The 27,694-nt window shown below is 39.8% G+C and overlaps 1 protein-coding gene across 1 annotated transcript; it reads right to left on the reverse strand.

The window, feature by feature from the left end:
* Positions 1-3,300: 3,300 nt before the first annotated feature.
* Positions 3,301-26,404, reverse strand: HSD17B3 (hydroxysteroid 17-beta dehydrogenase 3). Its single transcript, XM_076361750.1, has 11 exons — positions 26,173-26,404; positions 24,034-24,080; positions 17,857-17,932; positions 11,296-11,403; positions 10,479-10,546; positions 9,271-9,306; positions 7,755-7,789; positions 6,632-6,713; positions 4,924-4,989; positions 4,456-4,605; positions 3,301-3,750 (listed from the first exon to the last, which is right to left on the reverse strand). The coding sequence occupies exons 1-11, from the start codon at positions 26,324-26,326 to the stop codon at positions 3,640-3,642; spliced, it is 933 nt and encodes a 310-aa protein (XP_076217865.1). The 5' UTR covers positions 26,327-26,404; the 3' UTR covers positions 3,301-3,639.
* Positions 26,405-27,694: the final 1,290 nt, after the last annotated feature.

Here is a 27,694-nt window from a genome sequence, read left to right on the forward strand (position 1 = left end):
CAAGTGCACACGGCTGCTGCGACATTGCAGCACTCCCACATCTCAATACTTTTTCTACTGTCCTTCAGAAGTATGGCTCAGATATTCTTTTTATTCAAAGTGTCGTGGTTTAACCCCAGCCGGCAGCTAAGCACCACACAGCCACTCGCTCACTCCCCCCCGGTGGGATGGGGGAGAGAATCAGAAGAGAAAAGTGAGAAAACTCATGGGCTGAGATAAAGGTAGTTTAATAGGTAAAGAAAAAGCCGTGCATACACCAAAGCAAACCAAGGAATTCATTCACTGCTTCCCATCGCAGGCAGGTGTTCAGCCATCTCCAGGACAGCAGGGCTCCATCATGCGTAACGGTGACTTGGGAAAACAAACGCCATCACTCTGAACATCGCCCCCTTCCTTCTTCTCCCCCCAGCTCTATATGCTGAGCATGACGTCATATGGTATGGAATATCCCTTTGGCCAGTTGGGGTCAGCTGTCCCAGCTGTGCCCCCTCCCAGCTTCTTGTGCACCCCCAGCCTACTCACTGGTGGGGTGGTGTGAGAAGCAGAAAAGGACTTGACTCTGCGTAAGCACTGCTCAGCAATAATAAAAACATCTCTGTATTATCAACAGTGTTTTTTGCATAAATCCAAAACACAGCCCCATACTAGCTACTATGAAGAAAATTAACTCTATCCCAGCCAAAACCAGCACAAAAGACAGGATTTAATTTTCAGCACAGTCAAAAACTCATTTAAAATCCCATCTCAAGAGAGAAATTATAATGTTGACACATAATTTTATCGAGATCCATGTTTGTTTGCGTTTTCCTGAAAGCACCAAATTCTAGAATCACACCATTATGTATTAATTGGAGCTTATCCTCTTAAATACATATAAAATTAATGTTTGTGGGTTTGTTTGGTTTTTTTGGGGGCAGAGGGCAGAGAAGCAGCATTGAAACTGTAAATTTCAAAGGTTAAAAAAAAAACCAAAACAGAAATATAAAATACTTACAGTATAGTAAAATTTCACCATTTTAGGTGTGAGCCAAACCTTTTTTAATGCTGGGGTTTAGCAATACTGATCTCTAAGTGACCTACTTTTCCATTCCCAATTCTGACATGAAAGAATGTAAGTGTATCAGCAGCTTCACTGAATTCAGTGGAAGGACCTGGGAACCCATGTGAATAAGGTGATTTTTTATGACTGTTTGCAGACCTGGATCAAATCTGATTTTACTGCGGGAAAGATACATACCATTTTACGTATCATAATTTTCATTATTTCAGTTCAGAGATCTCAGTGCAATTCTTAGTTGTTCTTTTTGAGAATCACAGCAACAAGTATAGGAGGCAAGTGCAGAAAGTTGGGCCCCTATGGTGCTGTATTATAAGCCTATGTGGTGTTGCCTATATATGTCACTAGCTTGAATGCAGCAGACAGGAATTTCTGGAGCCAGTAGGATACCTCCCCATCCTGTGTGGCAAAGATTACAGAGAATCTTCCTCACATTTGGCCAAAACCCACCAACATATACTTAATTTTATTAATAAGGTCTTTGCTATCTTAATGCAGCTTTACAAAAAAAACTTTTTGGAATGCAGAAGTAAAATAAACCTGCAAAATGAGAAGATGCATTAAAATTCCTGATTTTTAACAAACAGAAGTATATCTGAATAAATAGACTAGACCAGACTAGACTAGACGAGTTCAGTTGGAAGGGACCTACAACGATCATCTAGTCCAACTACCGGACCACTTCAGGGCTGACCAAAAGTTAAAGCATATTATGAAGGGCATTGTTCAAATGCCTTTCTTTAAGGCACTGACAGGCATGGGGCATCGACGACCTCTCTCGGAAGCCTGTTCCAGGGTTTGACCACCCTCTCGGTAAAGAAATGCTTCCTAATGTCCAGTCTAAACCTCCCCTGGCGCAGCTTTGAACCATTCCCACGCGCCCTGTCACTGGATCCCAGGGAGAAGAGATCAGCACCTCCCTCTCCACTTCCCCTCCTCAGGAAGCTGTAGAGATCAATGAGGTCGCCCCTCAGCCTCCTTCTCTCCAAGCTAGACAAACCCAGAGTCCTCAGCCGCTCCTCACAGGACATGCCTTCCAGCCCTTCCACCAGCTTTGTTGCCCTCCTCTGGACGCATTCAAGGACCTTCACATCCTTCTTAAACTGTGGGGCCCAGAACTGCACACAGTGCTCAAGGTGAGGCCGCACCAACGCTGAATACAGCGGGATAATCACCTCTTTTGACCGGCTGGTTATGCTGTGTTTGATGCACCCCAGGATGCGGTTTGCCCTCTTGGCTGCCAGGGCACACTGCTGGCTCATACTGAGCCTGCTGTCAGCCAGCACCCCCAGACCCCTTTCTGCAGGGCTGCTCTCCAGCCACTCCTCTCCCAGTTTATACTTGTGCCTGGCATTACTCCATCCCAAGTGCTGAACCCAGCATTTGTTCTTGTTAAATTTCATGCCACTGATGACTGCCCAATGCTCCAATCTATCCAGATCCCTCTGCAAGGCCTCTTGTCCCTCAAGAGAGTCAACAGCACCTCCCACTTTGGTATCATCAGCAGACTTGCTAATGGTGCATCCAACTCCTGCATCCAGATCATTGATAAACATGTTGAACAGAACTGGCCCTAGAATTGAGCCCTGAGGAACACCGCTAGTGACTGGTCACCAGCCAGATGTAGCCCCATTCACGACAACCCTTTGAGCCCTGCTGTTCAGCCAGTTCTTCACCCAGCACACCATATATCTGTTCGTCTCAGAGTTGGACAACTTGTCCGGAAAGATGCTGTGAAGGACAGTATCAAAAGCCTTACTAAAATCCAGAAAAACTACATCCACCACCTTCCCTTCATCAACTAGGTGAGTGACCTTATCGTAGAAGGATATCAAATTAGTTAGGCGGGACTTTCCCTTTGTGAACCCATGTTGACTGTGCCTGATGATCGCATTGTTCTTGAAATGCCTTTCAATAGCACCCAGTATGATCTTCATAGATACCTACAATCAAAAGGTTTGCCTTCTGGATTCATCCAGGAATGCAGAATTACTGCTTATCTTTTGCCTACGCTCCTGCTTCCTCCAGCCAATATCAGATATTGCAGAGGATGAAGTCATTCACAGGCTCTGGACAGAAATATGTTTTTTATGGTAGCAGACTTGCGAAGGCCCAGTGTATACTTTACACCCTGAAAGCTTTCTTTTTTTCTTCTTGCAAATTTCCTTGACTTTTCAGAAGAAAACAAAGACACAAAACACTCACTGAAAGCATCAAAATACACTGTGAACAAGTTTGGAAATAAAGCAAATTATTGTTTTATTCATGAACATCAAATAGGCATAAATATTTGTGGCCTCCAAGCTTATGTTAAAATAGTAATGTAAATTTCTTAGAACCTATCTAAGGCCCACGGGAGTCACTGGAACAGCTCTAGCAAATTTTACGGTCTTTGGAAAGGGACAGGAATGAATTTGCTTAATAGATTCATTGGATCAAAGCACTTATCACTCGATAGGTGATTTGGATGGAGCTATGGCTCAAACCGATTTCATTCCTTCCACATTCACACACACAGAGACACAGTAAAATGCATCCTGCTGGGGTTTTCCATCGTACGTCTTCTGAAAAAAATGTGTCTGTTAGGGGTTTCTCCACCTCTTCTTCAGATAACTGGTAAATGCATGCAGGACTGCTTCTTGAAGTCTGTCGCTGTGGAACACCCATAAAGGGATGAACTGCAGGACACATGCCTTCAGAATAATCAAGCAAAAACAATACAAAGGCAAAGAGTTATAGGAACTTCTTGAAAGAAATTAACTGAGTGTTCAGAAAGGTCATAGAAAACAGTAAATGCAAAAGGTTTTACTTTATACTTTCAGTATGTATGTTTCTCTTAGGGGGAAATGTTCATTCCTCTCAGTTTTCAGCAAATCTGTTCTCGTCCCTATACTTTCATGCTCATCGTTAACAGCTGCCATGTATAAATATTTATTCTATTTTGTTAGCTTGGTATCCTAAGGAAATTATGTTTATGTGATAGCACAGTCTGTTAATGTCCTTTCCCTTCCCCACTAATAACTTTTGAATCTGCTGGCCAATTTCTGTAAAGGAGTAGGTGTCGCAGAAATATTCCTAATAGGGTCATGAAAACAGGCAGCTGGAGAAAGGATGAAGACTAACCAGATATCAAACTGAGATCAGCTCAAGGCACAAAAGTGGAGAAAGCCACACTGTGCTGTACCACTGTGCTTTACTTGTGTATTCCTCCCTTCATAGTTCACTGGTGGCGTATTAGCCTTAATAACCTATTCACTGTTTCTCATTTGATGTCCAACCTTAAAGTCTCTGAAATCAGTCAAAAGAACCTGCTGAGCCCAGAGAGCCTTGGTTCAGCCTTTGGGACCCATTTACACACTATCAAATTGTGTGTATTACCAGCAATACTATTCAATTACCAGCATTTCATGGGCTAAACATCCAAAAATCTCATCTCCAAAGGTGACATAATCCAGTGATTCACTAACAAACTCTTCTGCCGTCTTCGTAATAAGACTAGGTTTTTGGTACATTGTCATTGGAGTAGAAACACCGTAAGGAGCCACTACCTAAAATAAGAAATCATAACAACAGTGTAATGTCATCTAACATTTAGATGACTCTGCAGAATCCTACAGCATCTGCCAAGTAGATGGCAATAACAGATATTTGCAATGGATTAAGGCACTGTGTGGAATAACTAATGGTACTACATTGGAATAAGGAAAAAAGCCTATAGCTGCATACAGGGAAGAGAGAAAGCTTTGACAGGGTCACCCAGCACTTCACCAAGGATGGCTACACTATACAGATTTAAGCATCTTTTAGGCATCTATTCTTGAAGAATTTGTTAAAATGAAGGCAAATATAGCAAGATATAGCATCACCTGTATAATAATTCCCTTTGCCTTATATTCTGCTTGTAGTGCTTTGGAGAAAGTGCTTATAAAAGCCTAGAATAAAATAAAACAATATAACATTAGCATAGGAAACTGAGTACTTTCACATATGCCCACAAATACGTGTGAACAAGTCCTTAACAAAAATGGCCAAACATCATACAACTTAAGGCACAGTGCAGTGGTGAAAAACATAGAAATGAACTTTTCAAGACACATTTTCTGCTGGTGCACATGAGCAATGGCAAGATTGACTGTTTATCTGCACCAGAAAAAATGGAGCCTCGTATTGGCCCAAGCCAGACATGAAACAAGTACTACTGCAGACTGGACTGAAAGCTTTGTCACATTTATGAAAATGCAGAGATATAAATGCCTGAGGCCCATTTATTCCAGCTGTTGTTCCATGTGGCTCTCATCTCTGGCTGACACCTACCCTCACAGTTCAAGGCTTACACTGCTGTTTCTCCAGCAATAAGAAGGGGAGTGAAATACAACTCATGCCTTCAGTGTACACCTATTAGCATAGCTTACAAATATGATTTTCAAAGTCATGTATTTGGGAATTTGGGAGTTTTGTAGCTTCAACATTTAGGGTTTATCTTTCTAAGTTTTTCTCCACACCATGAAGAGTACACATATACTAACTTCTTTGTGTAAGAGTTGGGCTTCTTTTAAGACTAATTTTAGGAGTTAGATCTTTAAGAAATATTCAGAAACTTGACAACATTGGATCAATACTCTGTAATTAGAAATAGAAAAGTCCTACTAGGGAGAAAAAATGACAGTGTTTCAAAGACATCATTTGACAGGTCTTACAATTTAAACACCAATAGTGTTGTGATATTACATGAAACACCAATATGCTGACAAGTAAAATAGTTTGCTTTCATGGCATTGCAAAAAAAGTCCATTTAAAAAGAAACAAAGGTAAAACACACCCAAGAATGAAAAAAAAGTCAAAATAATATGAGTGAACCGTATCACTTTGAAATAATGTTATCTAAACTTTTTTAAGGAACTAAAATTGTCTGGTTTGAATGTACTTCAAGTTTTCAGTAAGGAGAAACTTATGTTAAAAAGAGAAAAAGGAAATGGAAAACCAGAATTTTTTACCAAGAATAACTAGCTTTTTCTTACCAAGCTGAACTTTAGCTATGTTCAAGCAAATAATTTTAGAATTTTTAATTTGGAGCAAACCTGAACTAAGTTGCTTTTGGAGTTTCAATAAAAATCATTCACTCCTCATTTTTATGAGCTCTGGGGTTTTAATTCAGAGCAAAATTTCGAAGTGAAATCTATGAAGTCGGGCAACTCACCACCCACCTACCAGGAATTTTACTCTTGGTTCCATAAGCAAAATCAAGCACTTTTGTGCATCTACAGTTTTGAGTAAATGAGGTAAGCCAGCCTGGTAAAAATCATCACTTCCCAGAACGAGGACAGGTTGTGAGCACTGTATAATACTACTTAATCAAAGACAAAGATGTTCTGATGATCAGACATACCTTCAGCTGATTTCATTACACAGCTTCACTGGTTCGTAGTTCTCAGCTAGTGCTCATTTACATCGCTTCATTGTTTCAGTGGAGCAACACTGATTTATGTCCTGAAAAACTGGCCCTATATTGCTGATGCAAACGATTTGGTAAACACTCGATGGGCATTTCTTTATAAAGCAATGCGAATGACTTACCTTAGAAGCTGAGTACATTGTGTACAATGGACAAGGGAAAGTACCCAGACCAGAGGACATATTCAGAATAAGACCTTTTTGTCTGAAATTTAATTTAAACAGTTACATTCAGTTTACATTTGACAGTATTATAGTAAAAGCCTGCACAAGTTGAAAACAACCTTTCTCCCCCAGAAGGCATAGCTCCCCTATTATACTGTAGACTACACTTTCAAAAGACCCAATTTTTATGGTTTAGTTAGGTGCAATTAAGTCTAAAACAGCTAGGAATAATGTCATAAGTGAAATTTAAATGCCTAGTGCAATCAGAACCATGGGAACATTGTACATGCTATTGTACATCTAACAGAGCAAAAACTGCCATCAGAGGAAAGATTTTATGCTCCTAAGTAATTGGTAGGTCCCTTTTGCTCATTAGCTGGCTCATTCTTTTTCCTGCTCCATGCATCGGTTGTTTTAGCTTCCCTATTCACAACTCCCTGTGCAAATCACTAAAAACAAATCATTCAGCAACAACCAGGAAAAAACAAACCAAAACAATTAAACAGTAAGAGCTTATTTTGTTGCCAAAACAAAAAGCATGCACTGCTCTCTAAAATGCAGTAGTTAACGACGTTTTCTAGAAACTCCATCTGAAGACCTTAACTTCTGGTTTAAGGACCCCCATGTCTAAAATACACATTGTATCAAAAGGAGAAAAGGGTTTAATTAAGGGATTAATTGCATAGCTGAATTAATCTCTCTGATGTAGTACAGGTATTTCCAGAGTTTGAAAACTATTATTCCAAGTACAGCTACCAGTCTTAGAAGAATGACAATATATTCAAATGCCATTTCTTGCCTAATTAGACCCATCACATGCCATTTTATTTCTGCAACAACTGCATGTTTTTATTGGACACAGACTTATATTTTATATTTTCTGTCTTGTTCTACAGTTGACTGACAATTTGTGGCAGTTCCTATCATTCATTCACACAACACTAACAGCAACAGAAGAAAATCTTACTAATTGTCATACTGTAAAGTGCAGAAGTTAATCATGAAAAAGCACAGCTACCACTGAATAAACTGGAGGTAGCAGGTAAAACCTACTGAAATTTCTAGAAAAAATTATTTTTACCTTGGTTCCATTTGTTTCAAAATAATTTTTGTCATCTGTAAGACAAATATGTTAAAACCTATATGCATTCTCCCTCTTTCTGGTTGCATTTTTCAGCTGATCTTGTCTTATTCACAAGATTTCACTTGCTCAAGCCCCAGCCATATGTATACAGTTCAAATAGCTAAAATGTGGCACATTCAAAGTTTTGGAAAACATTTTAGAAATGCTAATGGCCTGCAAATCATCCGAATTGTCAAAAAATTCCAAAGGTTAGTCTTCTAAGTAGTGAAAGTCTTCTGCAGTGCTGGCGTCTGTGGGAGCCAGGAATACCTGGTGCTCAGGCATCCCACTGCAAGAAGTGGTGAGCGGGACCCTAGCAGGAATCAAGGCAGGGAGGGGAGGAAAAACCCCAAACAGCTTTAAAGATGATTTGGATGTAACCATGAGGAATGCTGGTTAGGAGCATGATTTCTTCTTTGTGTTTTGGAGAAAGGTGAATGTTCACGAAAGACTGAAAAAGATGTGGTTGCAGCAGTGGGGGAAAGGAATCCCCAGGCCCTGGTGAAGCAGAAGATGTTGATTCTGAGGTATGTGTAAGGTGAGAAATGATAAAGGGAGAACCCTTTTGTACCCAGGCTGAGAGGGTACAAAATGTTTGCCTGTTTTTTATGTGGCATCTATATATAGCATTCAGATATTGCAAATATTTCTCTTCTTTTGACATATAAACAGAATAAAACCTAGGAGCAGAAAGTTCACCAAACTACTTCATGGAAGAATTTGTTTCAATTGACTGATACTACATGATTTATTATTTGAAGTCATTAAGCAGCAGTACAAGTTTGGGATGTAAAGTTTGCTAGCCAAAGAAAGACGAACATCTGCTGATGATTTTCATGTCATGATTAGAAAGACATTAGCCAAGGTTGAGATGAACTACAAAGCTCTTGTTCTGCTTTTGTTCATGTTAACATGCTGCTTGCAAACAGCAGAGCAATACAAATCTTAATCAGAGGTGGAAAGCATGAAATACTAACTGTTCTTGTAAGGGAAGTAGCCAACCAAAATTAACACCAAGAGGTAACAATACAGAACTGGGAGTCAACTCCTTAAGTTTCTGTCCTGCACTGATACAAAAATATTTTTACAGAACAGAATTGTGTCAAAAATGCACATACACTACAAAAAGTCAAACTGTGGATCTTCCTGTCTGGAAAATGTTGATTCTGAAACAAATCTCCCTGTTTACTGAAACCAAAATGTTTTTGCAAAATGTTTCAGCTGCAGTGTAACAATGCGTCGCAACCAAGCAACTCTGTTAAAACATTTCCAGTCAGCCCTGATCAAAATATTTTATAGGCACTAGAAACAGATGGGGTCCTGAAAATAATGCTGACATTCCTGCTGAAAATTACTGTCTGCAGATAAATTAAATGAAAACACACAGGAAAGCTAGTTGGTCATTCTTGTGTGGGACTAATTTTTTCCAATAAAATAATTACAGATGTAACATAGATGCGAGTGTGTCACATACCTTTGTAACAGAAATAATATTGCAGTTGACAAGGTTCTGCAGGAAGCAAGAAAACAGTAAGTTCATCATTAACTTCAGAGAGTTTGTGGCTTATCCAGGTAACAAAGCTAGTAATTCCAACTGAAAAGCTTTCTAGCAAGGCAGTTGCCTTTAGAGCTGCTTTGCTCGACTCTGATTGTCACTGTCCCTATGATGTGGGATACTCAAAGGCAGGTGAGCCCTGATTCATTTTATTTTAAACATGGCATTCAAATCTGCTTTTCCCCGCTTTGACTCTGTGCCCTCTGTTTGGCCCAGCCACATCTTTGTACGTGCCGAAACCCGGAAGGCTGGTGTCCAGGCAGTGAGGGCACCAGCAAACCACGCTGGATGCAAAGAGACAACAAATTACAGAGGTGCCAGGTTGAGACTTAGTGGCTTTCAGTGACAAAGGTAGACTGCCTGTGCAGCAAAAGCACTCCCACACAGAGATATCCTCCCAAGACCAGCAAGCAAACACAAGTCATAGCAGCAGCAGAGGTGCCATCATGCGGCTGCAGCTCTGAGGGAAGCAGCCTGCTTGGGGATCTCTGATTTGTAGTGGATAATGATATATTGACTGAATGGATCCTGAGACAGGTGCTAGCAAGAATTTAGAAACTCTGGGTTTTTTTCATGGCTAATACTATAGAGGTAAATAACAATAAGGCAATGAAAAACTTGATCACATCCTTAATCCTGTCAAACTATTCTACATGTGTAAATTAATTCCCCCCCCAAAGTAAACTGTGTTTAAATGAGGTTTATTTTTTTCATTTTTTTCACATACTTAAGCAATGGTGTTCCAAAGAAAGTAAGTTTTAATAATACTAACAAGAACCTGACACTTCAGCTGTGGCTGTGACCAGGCTGGACCCCATTACATTACATGTGAGCAGTGAGCCAGAGGGGCTGCTGATCCCTGCTACAACCAGGCCAGCAGCGCTCTCCCCTCTATTGCTGAGTGCTTGCTGCAATTTAGCTGAAATCTACTGTTCTTTTTCTCTTGCAAGCTCTTCTGAGCATTAAAAACAAATCAAATTATGCTCCTTCAGGCCCGGTTCTTTTCCCACTCAGCTGAACAGTTATATATGTGCTGATTGTAGCAGGGGCAGAATCTGTCCCTTGTTAAGTGGAATTACAGTTCCTCATTGTTATATTGGAAGTAGAAACCCACAGAGTAATCCTACCTCATCTATGTCTGGTCCATTAAGGAAACGGCACGGAAGAGGATTATGAAGCATTCCAACATTGTTAACTAATCAAAGGAAACATAATGATAAGAACCAAATCTAGACAAAGTGCATAGCTCAGCTAGTTAAACAAATGGCTTCTCCTCGAGACTCAGAAGCTTTTGAGCTCTATGTGAAGAGCAATGCTGTTTAGCATCGAGTCTTGTTCTCACTGAAGTCATCGGTACTGATCAGTACTGACTTCAGGGAACAGAAAAACAGTCTGTTGCTACACTTTGGGGTTTTGTTTGTTTGTTTGTGTTTTGTTGTTGTTGTTTCATTTGTCTCACTATTAAAAGGATGATTTTCTTTACCAAAAAAAAACCCCAACCAACCCCAAACCCGAAAAACAATTTCCAAAAAAAAAATGTTTTCATTGTTGCTGTGTGGATCATACCAATTAGTGTTAGCCACAGGCTCATTTCAGCTTGAATATAAGAATTGCACACAGCTGTAAAACAATCAATAGTGAAAATTAATTCTTTGAGCCCAAACAGGGAAGAAGTCACCCCATAAGCTGGGTGCTGCTTATAAAGTGGCAGAAGAGGCTTCACAGTAAAGAAGCCACTGTACAGAGAAACAGGAAGCCTTTGGAGAACTTTAATTCACTTTTAAAACTTCTTCATGATAACTAATGCTCAGATGCATTAGGCAGCTCTATGCTTGGTTTTAAGTGTCGGCTAACAAGTTGTTACGACACATCATTTATACAATTCTCGGTTTAATACACTGCAGCTGTAAAATACTCTTCAATTAACAGACCTTAGTGACTCACCTAGAACACCAATATCCAAGCCTTGCAGACTTTTTTCGATGTTCTCGTACACTGAATTTTTGGTGAAATCAGCTTGTATAACCTTCACCTTTTGACCTGTGGCCTGCTCTGTAATTAAGAAAAAAAAATAGAAAACCCCTTTGCATCTAACCAGAGAGAGGGAGAGCCGTAATTAAGTAATGAGAGAAACAATCATATGTCTCATTTAGTAATGTCTGCTGTACAGTAAGCAATTGTTTCAACTTTCTTGCTTTAAGAAAGATCAAAACACAAGGAAAACGCTCTCACTGTACCCAGTGATTTTCAAGGAAATGGCCTGGCAAATATAGGATGAATTTATGCCCTGAAATCAATGGAAGTTCCCTCACAAAATCTAAACACCTTCAGTAAGAAAAATACCCCAGAAATAAACAACACAGGACTTCTTCCCCTGGTTGTCATAATATTTATAAATGAACGCTGTCAGCATACGTTACACAAGTGAATGTGGGTGCCAGATCCTCTACATAAGCACAGTTTTGCAGAATTGTTTTAAAGTGTTTTCATGTATAAGATGAATATTTTAACACGCAGAGCTTATCCTTTCATGTAGGAGGAAGGGAAAACAGAGCTGGATGTGATGCAGTATTTTCTGCATTATTTTCAAACAATTCCTCTCCTATTTTGACATTTGCACTCCCGTAGACTGAACCTTCCCCAGGATTTTTCAGGACTAAAAGGCATTTAAGGGATGGTATAGTTTAAATTTTACAAGGTCAATTTACACAGAAGGGAAAGGGAAATTTGTATGATTTTTCCAGTGTCATTGTTATGCAGGAGTGGAGCCCAGCTGTACATTACCATTTTTCTCAGCAGTTGATTTATTGCTGTTCATATTTTCAATGAAGTTTCATGAGGAAAAGAAGTAGAGGATCTTATTTACTCACTTTAAAGGCAATGTTCTCCTTTAAAGGGGCCCAGTAAGGCCTCTTCTAACTAGATGTTCACATTGTAAATTCTTGCTACTAAACCATCTTTCAAGTTTTATGGGCAACCTGAAATCCAGATGAAGTTTGCTGAAAAAGTGACAAGCGAAGCTTGGAAATGTCAGTAGACGATCAGATTGCAGACTCACTGCAAGCAGCAGGAATTCAGGTGCAAGTGGATGGCAGAACGTCTGCTTTCAGTCCTGTTTGGGAAACTGTCTCTGCTTGTTTGGAGCCTGATTCTATCATACAGGTGACAGGGAGCATTGCCTTGAATAGGAATCAGACTCGCTAATTTCTACCCAGAAATCTTGCCTCATCCCTTGTGTACATTCAGGATTTAGGAAGAGGCCTTGCACCAGCTGGAGAGCAAGGCTGACAGAAAGCTGGCTTTAGGTCCATCAGGCCAGTTTGCAACAAAACAGGGCCTGCGTTGGAGAGTGAGATGATGTTGTTCCCTCCTTGCCCCTCACTACACTGCAAGTCTCAACCACTTTACACTACCCAAGTAACACAAGTAGTCTGAGGAAACAGCAGGGGCTCTCACTCCGGATCTGAAACGTGGGCTGCATCTTGTGTGCAATTTTAGAGGACATCTGTCTCCATGACAGAAGAAAGGGGGAAGGAGTGCCCTTTTTCTTGCCCTTTTTCCAAGCTGCAGTTGTGTGTATGAAAGGGACAAAACACCCTTTGAACCTTCAACCTATAAAAGCAACTCTAGCGGCAAATGACCCCCTCGTGGTCCTCGGCCGGGGGAATGGTACAACTATAAAGAAAAGGACATTGTGAGTGTAAATGCAGTGAAGGGAAAGAACAGAGCAACAGCTGGAGCAGGCACCTACAGTGACCTTCTGATTGAAGAACTCTATAAACAAAACGAGATGGTCTTAAAAAGTGTAGTGATGTTGTGGCCATCTTTCTTGCGGGCAATGAGAAGGGCAGCCAAAACCAGAGCAACATAAAAATGAAGATCAAACAAACCATTTGGAATTTCTCTGCATCCCCTTGTCTGTACAGAACTGTACTGCTGCAACCAGCACCGTCAGCCAACAAACAAGTACTCCAGATGGCTTTCCTCTGTCTCATTTAAGAATAAAACAATATATTAAAAAACAATAAAACTATCATGCTGATAAATGAATTATCCAGGGATAGCTCTTCAGAAAATGATAACAATTCTGCAAAGGAGAGAGCCAAAAAATAATTTCCAATGTTTCTTATGTCTCTCTCCCTGTGACAAAGATTTATGACAGTCTTTGAAGACACAAGCCATTCCAACTCTTTTTAAAAGTCCTAAGTATGCCAGAAGCAAAAAGCCTAGGTTTTCAAATATCAGGACAGGTTACTGTCTTTTTTAAAAATGAAGAGAAAACTAATTTAAGGAAAACTAAAAACTTGAACTGAGTTGTTTAATCTGATGTGTTATAAAATGTATCATTAAGAAGGATACATCTAACTCCTTCTGTCCTCAGATCACTTGGGAATCCCACTTGTCAGATAGGATAATGTGCTGCCTTTTGAAATTTACCAAGAGGAGAATAAATCAGGATGAAGCATGAAGTTGGTTAGGACATGCAGTCTGCCAGAAACTCTCCTTTTCTGTTTAGAGAGTTATGAAGATCTTCTGAAAACCTGAGGTAGCAAAACGAATGCCTGAGCGACACAAGAACTGATCTTTGTAGAAAGAGGAGATCCTTTTGAAGTACTATAGCAAAATTTGAATATGGAGAGAGAAGCACTCAGGCTAAGATGGCATTCATATTCAGTGGAAATTTGCAGAGAGGAGAGCAAAATGAGAAGTTATTTTAACAACAGAAAGAGGTTTAAAAAAGATTTAAGGCTGGGGAGAAATATAAAAATTTCTGTTAGATTATAAAGCACAAGTTCTGGCTACATTTTGAAAGTCTTTCGGAGAGATATATCTCCTCAGAAATATAAGATAACTCAGTTTCAGAAATAACAGGAAAATGGAGAAGAAACCAAAAGAATGAGTGTAAAAGCAGAACTGCAAAACATGATAGAAGATACCAGAGACCACAAACACAGTCAACAAAAAAACATGGGAATTGCTAGTAGTTACCAGAGCACTCAGAACATCGGTCAAGGCCCTTAAGTGCTCTGTTATGTAGTAGCGCATACTGGGAAAACAGCCCTGAACGATAATGCTTTACCTCAAGTGATCAGCAAGACACAACAGGCATTTTTAACAGCCTTTGAGGATGAAGGAAAGGTGTGCCAAGTGAGTTGTTTTATGCTAGTCAGTGATCTCAGCTTGTTACCTGCTTAGCTCCCCCAGCTAGTTCTGGAAGGACAAGGGGCGGAGGACACAGTAGACCAGACTGGAAACTAAACCTGCAGCAGAGGGGACAGCTAAATGAATTAGTGCCTTTACAGGTCTTAGTGGGAGCGGAACACATTTGGTTCTTGACAATTCTGTGGGGTGATTTTTATGTTCACTGCTTTATTCTATACTAACAGGCATGATTTCACCAAATACGAATTCATTAACTGCATGCTCAGCTAGTCTAAACTGGTGTAGCTGTATTTCCTACTGCTTTCTGAAAATCGAACACCTTCTCTTTCCTTAAATACAGATTTGTTTCTTCTCAAAAAAACCCAAAAATCAAAACAAATAAAACCCAAAAAACCCTACTCTTGTTGTGAATATTTTTTACGTCTTACAGAAGTGGCTTTTATTTGTTTGGCATTAACAGCTAAACAGTACAGACCCTGGTCATATAAACAGACCCTAAAGTATAACTTTTCAGCCAGGACCTAGCTCCGTCTGTACAGCTTGCTTAGGAAGTGTAGGCAGAAGAAATAAAAAAGGAGTGCAGTTAGTAGCATTCCATCATTTCTAACCTCCTGGTTTTACAGTTTGATCAATGTTTCACAACCACAATACTAAATGTGTTAAATGAGCAGTATACCTGGTGTAATGGTCCTCTCTGTCTGCCCTCCACAAGACTTACTTTGTTATCTTTTATCTCATTCTAAAAGAGCTTTCCTGTCCCGAGTGGATGGAAACCTGGCTTTCAATTCCAGTGCTTCTTTAGAGAAATGTTTTTCTTATGGTGCATTTCTGCCTGCTACAGCTCTGAGAGCTGCTCCCAGGCACACCTGTGGCCCACAGGACTGTTTGAAAGCCAAACACTGAGGACTGTGGAATTATCCGCACTTTAGACTCCTTTCATTTACATTATTTGGTATCCAAACTGAATGTGACAGTATGACTAGGCAAATAATATTGTCAGGTTGAAAAGGGAGGCAAGTTTTTTAATTATGGTGTCCAACTGATTGGAAAAAGATATATGGTGTAGCTGTTAAGAAAAAGGAAATACAAGTAATGTGTCCAGTCCTACAACAAATATACGCAGCCTACAACAAACTTCTTGTCTCTCTCTCTCTGTGCCTTAATCTCCTTGCATGTTAGTTCAGGGTAATGATAACTGCTTGGAGCGAGACACTGCTTGTTTAAGCAGTTTAGAAAGAAAAAGTCAGTGAGAATTGGAAAATTTAGAAAACAGTAAAACCATTCTGGTTAAGTTTTTGCTTCATTTTTAGCTTCTGTTGTTTATTTACTCACATAAAATCACAGTAAGTTTAACTTTTCTTCCTTCCCAATAACTGCTCAGCTTAACTACAGTAAAGCCTGAGTCTGCAAATTGGAATCAGTGGAACGTTTCCAAAGCTTTAACATGAGCCCACATCCAGAGCTCCCTGCTGATTTTAGTGGCCTCCAGATCAGATACTCTGTGTTTTTCATCACTATATCTTCCTCTCCTTCCTTCTGTTTGTGCCATCTAGTTGTTGTTATGTACTCATTTCCAACCTGACACAATAAGTAACACATGAGTCACGCTGAGCTTCAGCCAAAACCCACTGAAAACAATGGAAAGATCTCACTGGGATTTGCCACCAATTTCAGCAAGCTTTGGGAAACCTCTTTATGCCCACAACCCAGCTGAACATGGCACAGAAACCTGATCGGTGTAGGCTGAGCTCCTGGGCTCACACCATCCACCTCCCCACACCTTGGATTACATGGATAGTGCTGCTGCAGTCAGGGAAGCTTCCTCACGTGTGAAAAGTCACGGGTCGCTTTTGCACAAGGCATAGGAGTGTTTGTAGACTATCTTAGCAATACCTTTCAGGACAGGGCAAGTCCTTCTTTATGTGTTGCTGCAGAAGTCAGCACAGTACGGCCTCAGTTAGGAAGGGGGCCCGTGGACAGCCTTATAATAAATCATAGTGCAAAGGAATTTACAGTATGTTATCTTTCTGGGCTCCACCACTTTTTTTCTTTACTTAGCTATGTTAGTCTCGGGAATCTTACTGTTTTCATTCTTTCCTTCTGATTATAATTTACAATGCAAAGAAACTATAAAAACTCCTCAGCCTTTTTTTTCCAGGTTTCTATTATTTTAATTCTTTAACATTTAGCTGCAAAGAAATGCAACAATGACACCAGAGCTGGCCTAATTCCCACAGAAGTTAATTTTTTATGGCTGTTTACTTAAGAGGGGCTAGTGTAGGCCATAGTCACATTGGTCTCATGGATACAGCTGCTTATAGAGACTATTCAGGGAGTTGGTGCTTTCCTCCTCTGATACCCCTTGCTTCCCAAAGGAAAACAAGTCTACCCCTGGAAAAAAAGGGAGGGAAATTGGACAGAAAATTTCAGAGTCCGATCCTTGATTTCGGTTGCTGCAGGTTCAGAAATTACAGCTTTTTTCACCCACTTCAAGTCTGCCACATCCCTGAGACATGCACTGCTCGCTCTGCAGATAAGGATCCTGGAACTGATAACTCTGTTGGAGCCAGCTGCCAAGCCTGCTTAAAGGCAAGTCTTTCTGACAGAGCTGTAGTCTTGGAGGGACACATGCTTAACACAGGAACCTGTGAGTCAAGGAATCTGGTGGATAGAAGCCATGAATAGAAAAAGAGACAGTGGGAAGAGTAACCTTGATTACAGCAATCTTTAACGTTAATGGAGGATATAAACTCACTTGACTCCTAAAGAAATCCTAACTGTCAATCTTAATGTATTTAAACAAGACATTCCCTGCAGTAAATGGCTAATTTCCTTTGAAAGGGAACATTAATCTAAAGACACACTATTTAATTGCTTTATCAAAAGCCAAATGTAACTTGAAAACCTTAAAAAAAGGTACATTGATTTCATTTTTACTCCTCTGCTATGTTCCAAGAACTAGCCTAAAGGTAAGCTTTCTATCCCAAGCATAAACTGTTTCATAGATTCCTCCAACAACTCTATTATTTTATGTCCTTTGTCTGTGTTTACAGATTTTAAGGGCAGCTGAAGCCAGTAAAGAACCCTCATTCACTTTTTTTATCCAACCTATTGCACTGTTTGAATTATAGCACATATTTTTAAAGTCATCCATGACCAGAAGGCTTCAAGCAACACAGTAATACCAGAAATTATTTTTAGTATTAGAGCAACACCTGGGGCTATATCTGTAGCAATATCTGTGGCCCTCCTGTACTAGATACTGTACCGAGGAAATAGACCTCCAGATCCCTGTAAAGTTAGCCTGCTAAACGGGAAGATAAGTTTGAGACAAAGACTTACCAACTTCAGAGGCTACTCTCTGCAGTTTTTCAAGAGTTCTGCTTATCATAACTATATTTAATCCACGTTTTGCCAGCTACAAGAGAGGAATAAAAAAGTTGTTAGCAAACAGTAAGGTGACAAGAATCTTTACAATTTTTCCAGTTTTGCAATAAAAACAATTTTTTTTTTTTAATTGCTTTCATTCACCTGCCACCCGCCTGATGGGAAAACAACAGATATTAAAACCAGGACAAACAATACTCAGGCTTCTTACAGTCTTCCAAAACATCCCCTCCACTGTATAATCTTGGACCCTTACAAGAAAAATATACTGGACAACGATCAAACCCCAATAATATGAACAAAAATAAATAATCGGAGCCAATTTCAAATGAATGAAAGTCTGCAGGGAGTGAAAGCAACGTGACATTTCCCAGAAACATATTTTTATTTCGACTGGGATTTGGGAGGCCAAATATGTTGATGACTTCCTATTCATTTTACAACATCACCTTCCACCCTCACGTTTTTTTATCCTGAGGAAGTAGATTAAGCATATTGAATTGAAGGCTAAAGAGTCTGAAAGGATTTGGACTTTATTCATATTTTTTTAATAGAAATAAAATCTCATGCAGGTCAGATGGATAAATTTTAATTGTTTTTTTATTAGATGCAAACTAAAAAAAAAAAGAAAGAAACCAAGGAAAATAGGTGAAGTCCATGCATAAAAATTCATAATACAGTCACACAAATGTACATCCACAGAGATGTTGGCAACAGTTGAAGTTTATAGCTGCAAACACTATTTAACGCAGCAGTCCGTTTATAGTCAGTTTGGTATTACCACGTGCAGAACAAATGCAGAACAAATAGAGAATGGTTTTCTCCTGTTTTCCCGAGGCCTGCCATTCCCATCAGTTAAAGAGTTTTAGGCAAAGCTTGAGAGAGAAACATGGCCCCAGCTTGTGAAACTAAGTTATTAACAAGCGGAAGCTGAACGGCATTGTGTGCATAAAGAAAGGAAAGATAAAGCTGAAACTAGAAAAATGCCCATGAGAGCAAGGAGGAAGAGAGCTAAATTAGCACAAAAGATAAAGCCAACGTCATCTGAAAGTTCCAGGTTTGCTTAGAAGAAGAAACTAACTGGTGAAGCCCACACACTGAAGACTCATTCATTTCCATAGCTGACTTCCTGCAACACTTTCTCCTTAAACCTATTTGAGGGAAACAGTTTGTTCTGTTGGGCTCTTCTGAAACAATGCAGAGAATGTTAAGGAATAGGGACCTTTGTTCAAAAATTCACTACATCGACAGCACAAGGGGTAGACTGTCTATTAAATGTATCAACCACAACCATTTGCATTTTCAGCACAAAGACCATGCTCACAATTCTGTGCTTTTGGAGACCCTCTCGCATAATTGACGGGTGCTCCAAAGAGACCTGCACAGACTTAGACACTCGGGAGTTTCGAAAGCTTATTTTAAGGGCTTCATTTTAAGTTCTCAGGAAGAGAATTGTAATTGCCTACATACTGGCAGATTTCCCTTTGTCCACAATGAGCTTGACTCAAGCCATTTCCAATCGGAGACATGGTCTCTGTTTCCATGGCCACTTGCTCCTTTCAGCCATTTGGGGGTGTTCAGGCGGGGATTATATTAATTTTTGTGCCTTCAGACCCAAACCCAAATATCAGCCATGTCATACACAGAATAAAAACAAAGTTCTGCTTCACTGGGCTTCTCAATATCATCTCAGCTATGTCTCCTAAAACCTAAGTAAAAAACTATTCCTGTGGCTAAGATTGCATTGTATTTCAGCAAAAAGCACATGTTTGTGGCAATCTTATAAAACTGTTAACCATCAGGTGAGAGGACTCTCCCTTGCTGCTGTATACCAGACTAGCCAGAAGTATAAGGCTACACACCTGACTACTCTTTTTTGCTTCCTCACCCACACAGAAACATGCATCCTTTTCAGAAATAGGTTTTGTAGGACCTTCAAGCAAACAAAAAGAACTGTGTGTAGAAAATAATTTCCCGTCCATCCACAGCAAAGATTAAATCAGGTTTACCACTATCGCATTTCAAATAAAGGTCACTTCTGGTGTAGAAGTCTTTAACACAAAGCATTTTCCTAAAATAAAAAGGCTTTGACGTTAGAGGATGGTATTTCCCCTGACCGTTAAGAATAAGCACTGGCTCCCAGCAGTGTAATGTGAAGCTGCTTGTGTTAGGAAATCCTGACTCCCAGTGGCAAAGGACTAAAATACTCCTGAACCTCTCAGACTGCTAAAATGTAAGATCAGTATTACCAACTCCAGCCATAACTAATAATGACAACTTAGCATTTAGAAATGGGGCTAATAATGAAGAAACGTCAAGCAGGATCTGCACTCTGTAATCTCACAAACTCGTTGTTAAAAATTTAAACCAACGTTAAATTATTATAAAGTCACTCTGCATTTTCTAGCATATTTTTGCAGCTCGGTCTGAGGTGAATTTTTAAAGAATAAAGCTTCATGAAAGGCAAGACACAGGTGTCAGATTCAAACCATGCGTGTAACTTCTACAGTTACACTGACAAATTGGTTATACTCTACACGGATCATTAGATATAATAATTTAAAATCCCTAATAATGCTTTATGGAAACTGTAGCTGCCTACTGTAGATTTCTACCTATTACAAAAGAGACTCTTCTCTCTTCTCCAGGATCGTGCTGATACAGCCTCAGTGCTTCACCCCTTTTCTTTCCTTGCCTGGGGTTCAGACCTGTAAGGTCTCTATGATTCAAATCTTTCAACCCTTTTTGGTCCAGCAGACCAGGACTGAGACAACAGGACAGAAGGATTCTGCAAGCTTTCTGCTAGCTCTGCATCTGTGCAACACAAGAAGAATAGCAGTATTTCCAGGCATAAATCCAGGAGCAAGTGGAGAAATTAGACTACATATGCAAATGGAGCAGGAAAACTCAGATCATATTTAGCTTGTATTATATTGCTGGTAATACTACTCACAATTTCAGGAAACGAAACAAAGGTTTAAGATTTGAGAAACTGTTGCATTAATAAATGAATGCAGTGCCTGTCTCAAAATGGTCTGCTAAAACATTGATTTAGACACAAGCACTGGCCTGACTTATGAGAGTTACGAACTATTGACGATAACAAAAATGGTGACCATGCGAGCCACCAATATCCTGCCCTGACATCAGATGAGAAGTGTGCAGAGGCTAAACCATAAGTCTCAGAGTATGGCATGGCCTCATCCACAAACGCAGTATGTTTGAGGTGCTAAGCCAGTAACTACCTCTGTAGTTACTACAGTAACTACTACAGTAACTACTACAGTAACTACATCTGTAGTTACTACATAAGAAAAAACAGAACAAACAAGACTGCACCAGTACCTGAAATGCTAACAGGTGAGTAGAGATGTGACAGCCTAGCAGCACACTCACAGTTGACTTATTTTTGTTCCTTGTTACAAGTCTGGCGAGTCTAAACCCCATCAGCCCAAGAACTAATGGACCAAATCTAACAGAAACCTGGCTTTTGAAATAAGTATAGCAAACTAGATCCAAAATCCCAGTACTCTGACATCACAGCAGACAATTAAAAGGTCGGGGTCTTTATGCTCAAGAAGGCCAGTTGTTCAAAATCACCCTGATGTGCTAGAAATACAGACAGAGACTTCATGGAAGCCTGGACTTTCATGCAGAAGAGGATAAGCTCAAGTTGTGTGTGTCCTTGCCTCTCAACGCAAGCTCAGAAAACAAAAGGGACGATAGTTTGCTCTGACAAATCTGTGTCCTGGCATCAACATAGTATTCTGAGACTTCACAGTTGCCAGGCTCTTCACACAGCCCTAGTCAGCTCTTGAGCTTAACAGATTTTGCAGAGACCTGTATTTAGCCATAAACCTTGGAAACAAGGGTACTGAACCAGTAAATAGTGTAATCTTTGCCTGGACCTCAGTCTGCTGGGTTTTACCCAATGAACCACCTACTGGGATTTCCACATAAAACACTGAACAGAGAAAGTCACATCACACTAGCCTTCCAAAACACAAGAACTGCTCTCCTTATTCTCCTATACCGTATACTACCAACAAGTGTGGAGCACTTACATTAGTTTGTGATTCGTTATCAGCCCATGCCTGAGCTCAGGATGTCAGAAAGAGATTCATCACCTGGTGTCAGAGCTCAAACTCTAGAAGAACAGACACTGTAGCCATCAAACAAGGCTTGCCTTCACATCAGCTCATAACACCAGAGGGATCTATGCCAGAAGAACATCAGAGAATTTTGTACCCTGACATCAGATCAGCAAGACAGTAGTGCTGAGCCAGAAACTCCAAAAGTACGCAGACATTAAAACAGCAGGGTCAGATTTATTTATCCACAAGCCACACACAAGTGTGTGCTTCGACCTCAGCCAGCAAGATGACGTGCCAAGCTATGAGCTCATGTGGTGTGGGCTTGGGATCTGCCCCACAGAGCAGTAGCTGAGCACAGCTTCAATCAAAGGGACCACCTGGGGAGGAAGGTATGTCTCAGCATGGATAAAGATGGCTCTCAGTCATCCCACAAAAGCCAAAAATAATGAACAAATGTTCCACAAAATCTAGCCAGTTGCAGCCAAGTTTAAAAAAATCCCAAACCCACAGTAGTTGTTTCATTTTTTCTCATGGTGCAAAGCAGCCATTCGCATGCTATAACTGGCCTCTTAAATGGGGTTTACTCTTGCATAACCCGTATAGCACAAAGGAAGCAAAACAATGACAGAGGCTCTGATCTAGACATTCACAGGTGCCTGCAGCCTTCACATGGATAAGATATCACCAGGTGCTCACACACAAAGTTAGTTCAGCAAGCTGCATGTGCATGTGACTACACCCAGAGGCATGGTGTTAAATAAATGTTTAAGCATTTCTGCTGTTTCCTCTCCCTGTCTTGATCCCATCCTATTCCCCCCGACCTAAGTATTCATCAGACCCCTTCCCGTTTGCTCATCACTACAGCAGCTCAGTGAGTAGACAGAAGGCAACATTTTTCCTTTTTTCTCACAGGAGAGCTTGTGAGCTTTATCACAACTACAGGAAATGTTAAACTATAATAGCTGGTATTTGTCTTTGTGCTTCCTATGTTCAATGCACTTTCAAAAGTAGTTATTGTATTGCCACTCCCAGTAAAGCAAATCATGAGGTAGGTGCTTAAACAATGCATACACTTAAAAAGACTAGCTTAAAAATCCTGTAAATTAATTCAAAAGAAACTCATTTTCCTTCTCTGTGAGATATATTTTATAATTTATGAGCAGAAGGCATCACATCTAAACTCTTGCATATTACAGGCTGCTAATTTGCACCTGGTCACCTCAGCTCTGAAGACAACAACTCATGTTTCATTGCTGTTTAGTTTCTAGAAAGGGAGCCAGTTTTGAATGAAGACACCAAAGAGACAATCTACTGTTCAGTCACTATCACTAATAGCAAGGCTGGTACAAGACGGTACAAGGCCACCCTGCCTTCAGCATTGATTATCACGGGTGAATAGAGAGGGACTGCTGTAGTGACTCTGCACAGCAGCAGCTACAGGGTCAGCACAGAGCTCCTCTCTCCTCCTGCAGGCTCCTAGAGCTACCGATTCTTAATTAAACCATTAGGCTTCCTTATAATTTCCATAACTTGTAGTTTATATTAATTTACACAGATTTCTCCTTTATTTGTTGTTTGAGATATATCTTTAAAAATCTGTTTGCAAGTGTAAAGGCTAGAAAATTGTATTTTGTGTGTTAATGCTGGACCACCCCACTGAAAGTCAAAAAGCAGATCAGCTGTGAAACTGGGTAAAAAACAACAACATAGGTGTCTTCCCACCCTGGACAGAAAATACGAAATCTTTTGATTACTCAATGTTTCCATTTTATTTCCTTGGTCTGACAAGACCATTGAAGCATGAATGACTTTCCTCTGAAATGCAGTACCAGTTTTATTTCAGAACTTGATTAATGTTATTCTGCACATACAGAGGAGAAGGACTAGTACGGTGTTTGCCACAGTGGCTTTGAATCCTAGTATAATTTTACTGACTTGCAGAGACTTGCAGGTTTTACTAACTTGCAAGACCCCTTGATGAAGGGGTAACAATTGCCATTTTGTTAAAATAAACTTAAGGGTAAGTAATCTTTCTTACCTCAAAGGAATATGCTTTTCCAAGCCCATCTCCTGCTCCTGTGACCACTGGAGAAAGTAAAAAGAAGAATCAGGATTACATTTGTAAGCTCTGCTTAACTTGTTCTTTCTTGAATTCTTTAATCTTCATCATCCGCGTTTCCTGAACATTGCAGCCTAAATGCTTCTACTAAAGCACAGAAACAATCTTTTTAAAAATTCACTTCCTTCTGACTTTTTAATCTTTTTGTTACTTCATTTAGCACATTTTGTCTTCAAAGCAAATCCCTCCCCACAGTAACCTATCTGATGCAGCAGGTAGTTATTGCTGCCATTTTCAATAGGGAGATGCTCAGCAACAAGTCAATTGCCTAAGAGGTGGTAGAATTTTCTTCCATATACATACTTTTACAAGTTCTGCTTTGCAAGTTTTTCACTTATATGCTGGTGGCAGAATGGTAGGTGATAAGGACTAACTGGTGACCGAAGCTGATATAACACTTTCTCATACAAGAAATCTGTATGTAAGGAAACATCACAGCAAACTTACCACCATCTATAAAACATTCTTCCTTCAGGGCTGTCCTATTCATTTTACCTTTAGATTCAGTGTTACTGGGAAAGTAAACAAGCTTCGGCATTTGTAAAGCACCCTGAACTTTAAATGTTACACAAAAAAATACTAAAGAGGAACTATAGAAAGCAAATCCTTATCACCTTAGAAATAAAGAAGAAATAAATAAAGTAGGAAAGCACTAAAGCAATTCCAAGGTAAACCTGGTAAGCTTTCAGAGCAAAATTGAGAATGAGTCAATATCTAAAAAATGCAGGTTAAGGACTTCTAAATAGCAAGACTCTGGGGAAGCAAGGCGATTTTGAATGGTTAGGTTTGTTGCCAACAGAAGAGCAATTACTCTCTCATTTCACAGAGAAAAGAGACCCCTCAGTGAAGCAGCAGTGGATCTTTAGCTCTCTAGCAGACCTGCAGATGAAAAGCATCAGTCTGCTGGAAAACAAGCTTCCACCTCCCAACTTTAATCGTCATGATTCTCAGGATCTCATGTGCAATGTGATACAGCAAATCATCCAAGCCTTATGAATTTTACTGGGCCCAGAAGACTTTATGTTTATGAAAGGACAGAGGATAAAAGGTCCACCGAAGGAGACAAGTCTCTCAGGCTTCAGTGGAAACAAGGATTTTACACAGAAATTTCCACGCGCTGCCCCTCACCTCACACACAGGACGGAGGTCCCTGCCCCACTTAAATCAAAATGAGACCTACGTATTGCTTCAGAAACAGCTGGTATTCAGGCAGGCCTTCTGCAAAGCAGTGGATTTCATTTCTTATTAATCCACTGTGAGATGTGCTTATTAAACACATACTCAATCCAGACCCATCAAGTCTCTAATGCGGGGGAAAGTAACGAAGCACAAAAGAGTACTGTTCACTTCTTAACAAGATGCCACCATCAGTGACATCTGTAGCCCAGGAACTGTAGTACTGTAGTACTACTACTACTGTAGTACCTGTTCATTCTTGCTTAATACTGATAATCTAGTATCAGTAGGAAGAAGAAGGTGTTTATTAAACATTTCTGTCATTTTATGAGAATGCATAATATCTTTAAAAAAGTACTGCCAAGTTGCAGCCTTTGAAGTTTTTAGGCTAGAGTAGATTCGGCTCGTTAATGATACCGTTAAGGATAGGTCACCAATTCAGAAAAAACAGACTGGAGGAAAGTCACCAGGAACAAAGAAAAGTTGCTTTGAAGAGTGGAAACTATATGCTAGACATAAACTAGTTGCTTCACATATCAGGAAACTGAGGATATAGGCAATGCTATTAAAACTAAAGCATTTGGAGTAGAGAAAAAACATCAGAAGTAGGAATGGGGAGAGAATTCGTATCTATACACCAGGTGCATGAGCTGTTAACAGTTTGACTATTTTTCTATTCTCCCCAAGTATGCAAAAACTTCAGGCTCATAAACCCGAAGTTACTAGGAGAAAACAAAAAGGAATTAAGCAAACCACACCTGGTGGAAACCATGTTTTGTTCTGAAGGGACAGGGTAAGAAAATGCAAGGAAAACCTCTCCCGATTAGTAATGTAACAATCCATCACTCAGTTACAAGAAGAAGGTGAGGAAGTTTCCTTTACCTGCCCATTCTCCCATCGATCGAAAGAAAGTCTGAGGCAAAGCACTCCAGATATGTGGGAAAATATATTTCATAAATCTGATGCATTTTACCAGAGTACAGAAACAGATCAGACCCCCAGTAAGAGTGAGTAGCTGATGCTGGAACGCTTCCATGGTGAGCGAAGGCAGTGAGCTAGTATGAATCAGTCGCTCTCTCCCCGGGAAATGCCTCTTTCCAGCACGCTGCTAGTCACTGAGCACTGGGAGAGAAGTGAGAAGTCTAATCAAATCACGTGATTTTCTTTTACCAAGGAATGTCCAGGGTTTAGATTAGAATAACATCTCTACATTACACCCAGATTTGTAAACTACTGAAAAAATCCAAACTAAACAATGATTTCTGGTGCTTGCTTTAGAGAAAATGTTTCACTCCTTTTCTGGAAACTACCCAAGAACAAAAAGAAAAAAAAAATATTTTTATTGTCATTGTTTAGGATTCACAGAGACTAAAGATGGGTCTAAAACAAAACCCTGGATAAGACTACTCCAAACCTTGGGGATAACACGCATCAGCACTACTTCTCAGAGCGCTGAAGAGTTAAACTCTAGCCCAGACACTGCCAGGGCAAGTTCACACCGAACTTGTGCAGAGGCCAGAAACATAGATTTATCTACAAATTCGAAGACAAAATAATGAAAGGTTACTAAAGTTATCTAATTATTTCTATACGGAAAAAGCAATATTATATAACTTTTCAAAGGGCTTTCTGAAAAGAGGTTAGTATCATTACACCCATTTTACAAATGGTGTGATTATGGCATGAACGAGTGCAGTAATCTATTAACAAGGGAATAGGACTTCCAGCTTTTCTGAACAAAGTATGTTTGAACTAGTATTAAAGTTGAGGACATGTATCAAAACCTTAAGGGGAAAAAACGCTTACAAGAACAGTACCCCACTGCAAGACAAAGATGAAATCAATGAAATTCAGACTTCAAGTGATTAAAAAATTTTAAAAAGTTAACATATGGAATTTCTCAGGGAAGGCACAGAAACAACCTTCAGTCTTCTTCGGAGTGGCAATTTGAAACTACCCATTTTTTAAAGATCAGTATAAACTGGAGAAGAGGAACACTGATGCACTTAAGATAAAGTAAAATAAAATTTGTCTATATATTTTAATGACATTCTTCCACATTTAACACGAATCATCTTGAAAATTTAACCTAAACCTGACACCCAGAAATCTCCAACTGAAGAGCAGCAATATATGTCATGTCACATTATTGACACCTTCAGCCAGAAAACCATAATAACTGTTTCCTATACCATAACACCTCGTTTTATCCCATAAGGCAGGCCAGTCAGATCAAAAAAGATTTGAATATTAAATTTAAAAAAATATTTACATATAATCACAAATTCCCCAAAGAATCACTCACTATTCAAGGAATACTTTAAATTTGAACAAGTTGCACTGTGTTCTTCAGATGCAACAATGATGCTGAATACCTCCTTTAAATGAAAAAGAAAAAAACCAC

This window comes from Aptenodytes patagonicus, chromosome Z, assembly GCF_965638725.1.
Source record: "Aptenodytes patagonicus chromosome Z, bAptPat1.pri.cur, whole genome shotgun sequence".
NCBI classification, from domain to species: Eukaryota; Metazoa; Chordata; class Aves; order Sphenisciformes; family Spheniscidae; genus Aptenodytes; species Aptenodytes patagonicus.

Excerpts from the sequence above, each read along its gene's own strand:
- HSD17B3 (XM_076361750.1), bottom strand. The coding sequence starts at position 26,326 with ATGGAAGCGTTCCAGCATCAGCTACTCACTCTTACTGGGGGTCTGATC. Across the intron at positions 10,547-11,295 it reads CTTGGATATTGGTGTTCTAG|TTAACAATGTTGGAATGCTT; the intron begins GTGAGTCACTAA and ends TCCTTTGATTAG. Across the intron at positions 7,790-9,270 it reads ATATTATTTCTGTTACAAAG|ATGACAAAAATTATTTTGAA; the intron begins GTATGTGACACA and ends TTTGTCTTACAG.